Genomic DNA, 8,204 nt, shown 5'->3' on the forward strand with positions numbered 1-8,204 from the left:
AAATTTGTTCTTTGATTTCCCTAGAAATGGCTCAGGATAAGATATGTTTTATCCTACAATCCTTCATTTTTAGTTCGTCTAGTTGCGTCTGTTGCGTCTAGTTGAGCATTGTCCCTTCTTCTGGCTCCTCGAACCCTCGTTCAATTAGCCCTCACAATCCATTCGCCTTCAAAATATTCTCCATCAACTCATTCATATGGTCGTAGTGTTGCCCGTCGAATGTGGGTAACCTCTTTAAACTTGACTCGCCCTTTTCGTCTCCCATTTTCAAGATCACAACTTGTTTCTCAACGTAGACACAAGTTCGTATAATCTCTTCTTCAATTGAACCGCAACTCAAATTTCTCTTCTCTCTTGGTGATGGTGAAAAATAGGCTCTGATACCAAATGATCTAAAAGACTACTTTGAACCAAAAAACACACCAATATTATTATAGTTTTGGCCTTTTTAATAGGAACATAATATTATCAACTATCCTACAAATATGAAAATATTAAGCCACTAAACCATTACTTGAATAAATAAAAGTTGACTTTGAAAAAGTCTAATCCCTAGAATAAGCGATTAAATAAAAATAAGGGGAAATTTGATAAAATAACCCTAAAAATAGCCCAAATTCCAAAAATGAACTAGGCCCAATAATGTTTGTAAAAATGATCTTTTGGGCATGTGAAATTACCTTTGCCCTTATTTTTTCCCTTTTTCTCTTATTCTCTTCGTTACGCAAACTGATTTCCCCTTCTTCTTTTCTCCGTCACCGCAAACTGCGATTCTTCTTTTCTTCGTCAATGCAAACTGTAGATTCATTTGGAGCCGCAAACTCTCTCATTTCGACGACGTCTTCAACATTTAACATTCCCAACAACTTCAATGCATCCCTTATTCAACATTATTAAGGTGAGTTTGTGTTTTTTCGTCATTTTCCTCATTCCCATTGTTGAGTATGAATGATTTTAGGGTTTTAGGGTGAATAATAGTTTGTATGAATGGTTTTAGGGTGAAGAATAGTTTGTATGAATGATTTTAGGGTGTAAATGGTTTGAAATAGGTATATTCTGTATATTACGCTGACGCAACTGCACTTTACGTTGACGCAAACTGCACTTTGTCGCAAACTGCACTTTGCATTGACGCAAATTGTTTCTATGGTGTGAATGATTTCTATGATGTGAAATAAGTATATTCTGCATATTTCATTATGCAAACTGCACTTATTGTTGACGCAAACTGCACTATGTTTTTATTAATCTAACAAACTGTTTTCTTTGTGGATGGCGCCAACCAAAACCATTAATGAGAAGTTTCATGGCCGTGTTTCATGGAAATCTACTAGCACCAGCTTGGTAAGTATAAATGAAATGTTTACTCACTTTGATCTTTTGGATAGGGAATTGCAGACCCAATTCTAGTATATATTCAAAACCCCGACCGAATTATTCTCAGAAACAATACTCCATTAGATGTTGATCAGGAAAAGCAGTTCAAATTCGAAGAAAATAAGGTTCCTAGTCAATGGTGTTTGTTGGAGAAGCGGCCCAATATTGTGTTTTCAGCTATACCAAACAAAGAAATCCCATTAAATAACATACACATTGATTAAGCATTTGTTGGAGATCTGATTCGGCTGCTTGATGCTTGATGGAGTCGACGAGAGATCGTGTTGCTGCGTTGCTTGGGGAGTCGAAGAACGTTTGAATCTTCAGTCAGAAGGGTTACGTGGATAGTTGCGGGGAGGAAATGAAGAGGAGAGAAGAAGAAATGAAGAAAATAATAAAAGAAAAAAAATGAGAGGGGCAAAGAGGTCCTTTCATAGGCCAATTTTTATTTTTTATTTTTAAAATATTAGATCTAGGTCATTTTTGGAATTCTAGTTATTTTTGGGATCATTTTATCAGATTTTCAAAATAAAACTAAGTCTTAACTTTCTAAACTAATTATTAACTAAACAATCCAATAATAAATCAACAATATTTAGATAATAAATGATTTTATGACTAATTAAATTAAATTACACTAAATGTGAATATAATATTAGTCTATACTCTATAGATTGCTTTACATAGTTTGTATTGGGCTGAAGTCCTATCCAAAAATATAAAATTATTATTCATTAAGTCTATATATATATATATATATATATATATATATATATATATATATATATATATATATATATATATATATATATATATATATATATATATATATATATATATATATATATATATATATATATATATCAAGAGAAAATACATGAATTTTATTGTTAATAATAATAATAATAATAATAACTATAAACGTTGCATTTAAAAATGATATTTGAGTTGTGGACAACATTAAATGAGAAAATATATGAATTTTATTATTAATAATAATAATTATGAACTTTGCATTTACTATGTGTCTTACTTGTTATTATATAGATTCAACATAGGTGCTAAATGAGAAAATATATATTTTTTTTAATTATATTGTGTTTGATTATACAAATGAATTAATAGCAATAATAATCCATGCAAATTTTATTCAATATTCTATCAAAAAATATTGAATAATTTCATTAACTATAGAGAATACATTTTTTAATAAAAAAATAAATTTTTTTAATAAACTCACTTTTAGATCCTAAATTGTTCCATGTTTATCATATATTAAATCTCATAATTAAAAGATGGTTTCATGTTTTTTAAATGAAAATATTGATACAATGAATGTTAATTGCTCATGTTCATCTATTTAAGTTCAGTTCAAACCAAATTATTTAAGCAAAATGACTACACATAAGGTTATTTGAAAAATCTATGGACTACATATTCCCCACATCAAACAAACAATTCTTTTAGGAAAAATGCTTTGAGTAGTTAAATTGTACTGGTAAAGAAATAATTTATGGTTCACATTATTCTTTTGAATATGACTCTTTTTTTTCAATTTAATCCTCAGATATCTTAACAATCTTTTTTCCTACATTGTCTCCACGAAAAAGTCCAACGAAGGCAGCCGGCAAGCTGTCCAAGCCGAAGGAGACATCCTCGAGCACATGAAGCTTACCTGAGCGAATATGGTCCGATGTTGTAGAAATAAAATCCGCGTACACATTCATGTAATCGGCAGCTAAGAACCCTTTGATTGTTATTCTCTTGTAGATAATGTCGAGCATGTTTGGAGCAGCTCTTTTATTGGTGTCGGTATACTCAGAAATCACACCACAAACTCCAACCCTACCGTTTATGTTCATGTTTGAGACTGCTGCTTCTAGCATCTCCGCACCAACGTTGTCAAAATAAATGTCGATACCATCGGGAAAGTACCTTTTAATTAAAATATATATATGTCAAAAAAATATAAATTATTTTCATTTTTGTATGAATATAGCCACTAACCTTTTGAGAGCCAAATTTAGGTCCGGTTCTTCTTTATAGTTGAAAGCATCATCAAATCCAATCTTCTCTTTTAAGAGCTCAACCTATTAATTAATAATAGTAATAACACAAATAAGCCCAATTATTTCAATTTTCAGATATAAGCCCCAAAGCATTTTTTTAAGACATTTTTCATTGATTCGTGTTACTATGAACATTTTTTGATAGAAACTAAACAAAACACAAGTTAATCCGTTTCATAATTAAGGTTTAACTTGAAAGAAATGTCGACCTTTTGATTTGTTCCCGCACAACCAACCACATAGCAACCAAACAGTTTGGCATATTGCCCCACTAAGTTTCCTACTGACCCCGAGGCTGCGGATACGAAAACTTTCTCCCCTTTCTTGGGCTTGCAGACTTCGAAGAATCCACCATAAGCCGTGAGCCCACTAAACCCTATCGAAAGATTAAGTCCGAGGTAAAAGACAATGTCATTTGAATAAATGAATAATAACTATATAAAAGACTCGTGAGTTGGAGTTTTCATAATTATTTTTAAAACAATATACCATTTCTATTTTCAAATTAATAATATATTGACTTATATGGCACAAATTACCTAGGACACCAATATGGTATGATAAAGGAAAACCAATTAACTCCAATTTGTTCAATGTGCTAAACTCATGGACAATGCTATATTCTGCCCATTGAAGAACTCCTATGACTAAATCGTCCTTCTTGAACTCGCTATGATCAGAATCCACCACTCTCCCCACTCCGAAAGCGTCAATGGCCTGCCCATGCATGCGACATAACCGAGGATGGATAAAAATGCGACAAAAAAGCAAAAACAAGTTAAAAAAATACTCACCTCGCCAAGATTGATACGAGCAGAAAAGCTTATGGCGTTTTGTGACGGGCTGCTTTCCTTCATACGATTTAGTTGGTATGGATCAATCGATGAGTAAAGAGTTTTGACTATGACAACTCCCGAACCACGGGGTATTGATAGAGAAATGGAATCGGTCTTGATCTCAAAGTTGGACTCATTGGGCGTGCCATTGATGAAGTTCTTGATCACAACATACCTATTAGACACCACCTCCATTGATTGAAAGAATAGGGTGAAGAGAGGAATTTAATATGATCAAAAGAGTAAACAAATTACTTTCTCATCTTCATATTTATACCTTAAAAAAGCTAAAAAAATATTTATGTAAATTTGTTCATTTATTATGGATTCTTTAAATAGACTAATTAATTGATTTGTTGCTTTCTGAAGGCATCTTTTTGTATTGACACAAGAAAGCATAAGAAAGGTATCTTTATAATTATATTATTTTAATATTTGTTTATGCTATTGATTCGTTTCACTAACTTCCAAAAAGAAAATGGGGTCACACCAATTTATTTTACTGACTTAGCATTGACAAAGTCGCAGACTGCCTTATTTGTTTTACATATTGGTTCTGACTTCTCAATAAATAATTTTTTTGTTCTATTATATATATATATATTTTATATTTTTTTAATTTTAGAAAAATCTAATTAAATCATTTTAAGAACCTTAACAATAGTGGTAAGTACATCTAATAGAGAATTCAAAGGAGTGTAAGTGTGTAACTTGATTTCATATTTTTTTTTTCATTAATTCATTATTTGTTTATTTTATTCTTAAAAAATTGATAAAATTTATGTTTTATCTACTCATTAATTCATAATTTTTTTTAAGTTCATCCAACTCAAATTTATAACTATACAGAGAATAGAATATACTTAGAATATGAAATGAAGCCTAATAAAAAAAATTGTATTTCTTATTAAACATTTATGTATCCAAACTTGTAAAACATCTTATTATATTTATTATATTTAAGATAAATTTCATATAATTTATGTTCAATTTTCCAACTTTTAGCTGGGTCCTAACATCCATTCCTAAAGTAAATCTAGCCGGATCTTTCTATTATTTATTTGATAAATGTAATAAGGTTTGGTAATAATTTTATTTATTTATTTTACTAATTCCCTAAGAGAGTTCAAATAATAAAAATAATTTTACAGAGATTAAAGTTTATATGTTCAATTTCTACTTACATCATTTTAATGATTGAAAAAAATTATTTATTTTCTTTATTAACCATAAATAATTTTTTAAAAAAATAATAAAATCTCAATATTTGAAAATGTGTCCCATATAACCCAGGAAGAAAGTGGCATTGAATTAAAAATAAATAAAAAAACAAATATTTGGAGAACCTCTATGTAAAATGATTAAGTCAATAGATATATTTGTAATACATTTCAAACTCTAAGGGCTATTTTGATCTTCTTCCCCAACTTTCCTTCAATCTCTCATATGTCCATTGAAGCTTCCAACAAGATTACTCAAACTTGCAATCGGAAATAGCCCCTTGAATCTCTATTATATTATATATAATCCTATAAGAAATGGCAGAGTATTTCATAAAATCCGTAATCTACAATAGATTTCGTAAAGGCAGTAAAGATCGATTTAATGGCACCTCCGAACCCATGTCGGCCATGGAAAACCCATCTCAGTTTTCTTTTTTCTCGGTATTGAAATAAGGGGGTTGAGTATATTTATAAAAATTTGTTCAAGGGTATTTTAGTAATATGTAAATCATGAGGTGGGGAAAGGTTGCCTTATCTCCTTTCAATTTCATCAATCTTCTTAGTTAAGATCGAACGATTCAAAAATCTCTTCATTCTGAGATCAAGAAAAAATCTCTAGAAAATGTCAAATTCATTGTGCTTCACTCGTCTCTCTTCTATTAAACTTCCTGCTAAACCAGGTAATTCATATCTCTATATGATAGTTGTAACTTGTAAGGTCTTTAGATTGGATGTTAAAAGTAAGTTTTTTGGTTTTAGGGTTCATTGATGTTCATCCCTCTAATGTTGTTTGGCTGAAGGATACAATTTGGAAGTGTGAAAACCCTAAAATTCGATTGTTTGAATTAAAGGTAAGGGTTTTGATGGTTGTTAGCTGTAGATTTCTGAAAACCCAGTTTTGTCATGTCATGTCATGCCTGCATAATATTGCATGTGGTTTGAATTGAAAGGTCTTAATCATGGACATTAATGGTGGAGAAGAAGCACAGTACATCTGTTATTGTTGTGATATTATTATTTTACTGTAATTTTTCAAATTCTCAGGCTACTGCTCCTGCTGCTGATAATAATGACAAAAACAGCAAAAGCATTTTCTGCTCTAATTGTGAAGGAAATGGTAAAATAATAAGTGGTTCTTAAATGTATTTTGTCTTCTAGATTGGATTAAGATCCTGATTTTGATTTTTTGAAAATGGTCATGAAGATTAGCTTGAACCTACAAAATTGTCTTCAGATTCTGATCAAATATCTCTAGATCCAGATAAGATTCAAGAAAATGTTCTTACAGGTGCAGTAGCTTGCTCTCAGTGTAAAGGCAGTGGAGTCAACTCTGTGGATTATTTCAATGGGCAGTTCAAAGCTGGTGCATCATGTTGGTTGTGCGGGTCAAATTTCATCCCTTTTTTTCCTACTAATCAATCAGTTATTGTGAAAAATGAAACCAAATTGCTCGTGAAAAACTAACACAAATTCAATTCTAGTTAAAAATGCCATAAATTGAAGTTTGGAGAATTATGATATTCCTAAAAGAAAGTCTTTTAGTGCTGCCAATGCCATAACCTCTTTGTTCCTGATTTTCATTCCCTCAATTTTTTCTTTCTAACAGAGGGAAGAAGGACATCTTATGTGGGGACTGTAATGGAGCTGGCTTTCTTGGTGGTTTCATGAGTACATTCGATGAGTAACCATTGGCGGATTATTTGAAAATACGTTCTGGAATTTGAATTTAGACTAAAACAAGTTCATAACACTTTCTTTTGTAAGTATAGTTAACTTAATTAGGTATACATATATTCATAATTTTGTTGGTCAAGTTAAGACATTGTAAATATTAATTTGATTTCAAAGCTTCTTCATTTAATAAAATTCTTAAGAAGTTCATATTGGATCTGAATTGATGATTGCAAGAAAATACATTACTTTTGCAAATAAAAGGTAAATCTCAAATCTTTAATGAAACATAGTTCTTGACAAGGAAAATAAACATGAAAATAATGCTGAAAAAAGAAACTAATCTTGACCAAATCAAAAACATGCTTTAAAATGAGAAATCACATGGTTGATCAACAATTATTAAACTAGGCTGAACTATTTCAAGTTCTAATGGATACAAATCTTCTTTACTCATTTGACATCCAACAATAAACCATCCATTTGAATCATAAATTTCACACTGGCCTAGTCCAATGAAGATACTGTTGAGTTTTGTCGTTTGAATCATAAATTTCACACTGGCCTAGTCCAATGAAGATACTGTTGAGTTTTGCGACAGAAAAACTACGGATCTTCTTAGAAATCAAACATACCCTGCTCTTAAATAAAAGAAGTGATTACACTAGGAATGATTGGAATCTTCCACAATCAAAAGCTCCCCCAACCTCTAACTCTAGATCAGCCAAAGAACAAGAAAAGTAGAAAAACCCTAGATCTGTTCATTATCTCTCAACCTTACTGTATTATAAGAAAAATACCCAAAAAAAATATTTATACTCTAACCCGTTTAATAACAGAAAACTCTAACCCGTTACCCGGAATTTAAAACCCGCTGCAATGGCAAAAAACACCTCAACAATTCTCCCCATTCCGAGCCATGGGAGAATGTTGCTATAAACATTCATCATCGTGACGTTAATAGGGGTGGATTATTAGTATAAGATGCTTGCTCTCCTGCCAGAACCATTCCGGCTTTGGCACAACAT

The 8,204-nt window shown here is 31.0% G+C and overlaps 2 protein-coding genes across 2 annotated transcripts; one reads left to right on the forward strand and one right to left on the reverse strand.

Annotated features, from left to right (window-relative positions):
* Positions 1–2,861: 2,861 nt before the first annotated feature.
* Positions 2,862–4,553, reverse strand: LOC124936580 (NADPH-dependent oxidoreductase 2-alkenal reductase-like). Its single transcript, XM_047477089.1, has 5 exons — positions 4,241–4,553; positions 3,986–4,163; positions 3,656–3,822; positions 3,385–3,467; positions 2,862–3,312 (listed from the first exon to the last, which is right to left on the reverse strand). The coding sequence occupies exons 1-5, from the start codon at positions 4,475–4,477 to the stop codon at positions 2,934–2,936; spliced, it is 1,044 nt and encodes a 347-aa protein (XP_047333045.1). The 5' UTR covers positions 4,478–4,553; the 3' UTR covers positions 2,862–2,933.
* A 1,469-nt stretch (positions 4,554–6,022) lies between these two features.
* On the forward strand, positions 6,023–7,390 carry LOC124936705 (protein BUNDLE SHEATH DEFECTIVE 2, chloroplastic-like). The gene is made up of 5 exons (XM_047477224.1): positions 6,023–6,185; positions 6,265–6,356; positions 6,550–6,622; positions 6,794–6,890; positions 7,112–7,390. Exons 1-5 carry the CDS (start codon positions 6,128–6,130, stop codon positions 7,188–7,190), a joined length of 399 nt encoding a protein of 132 aa, XP_047333180.1. The 5' UTR covers positions 6,023–6,127; the 3' UTR covers positions 7,191–7,390.
* Positions 7,391–8,204: the final 814 nt, after the last annotated feature.

Source organism: Impatiens glandulifera, chromosome 4 (assembly GCF_907164915.1).
Source record: "Impatiens glandulifera chromosome 4, dImpGla2.1, whole genome shotgun sequence".
NCBI lineage: Eukaryota > Viridiplantae > Streptophyta > Magnoliopsida > Ericales > Balsaminaceae > Impatiens > Impatiens glandulifera.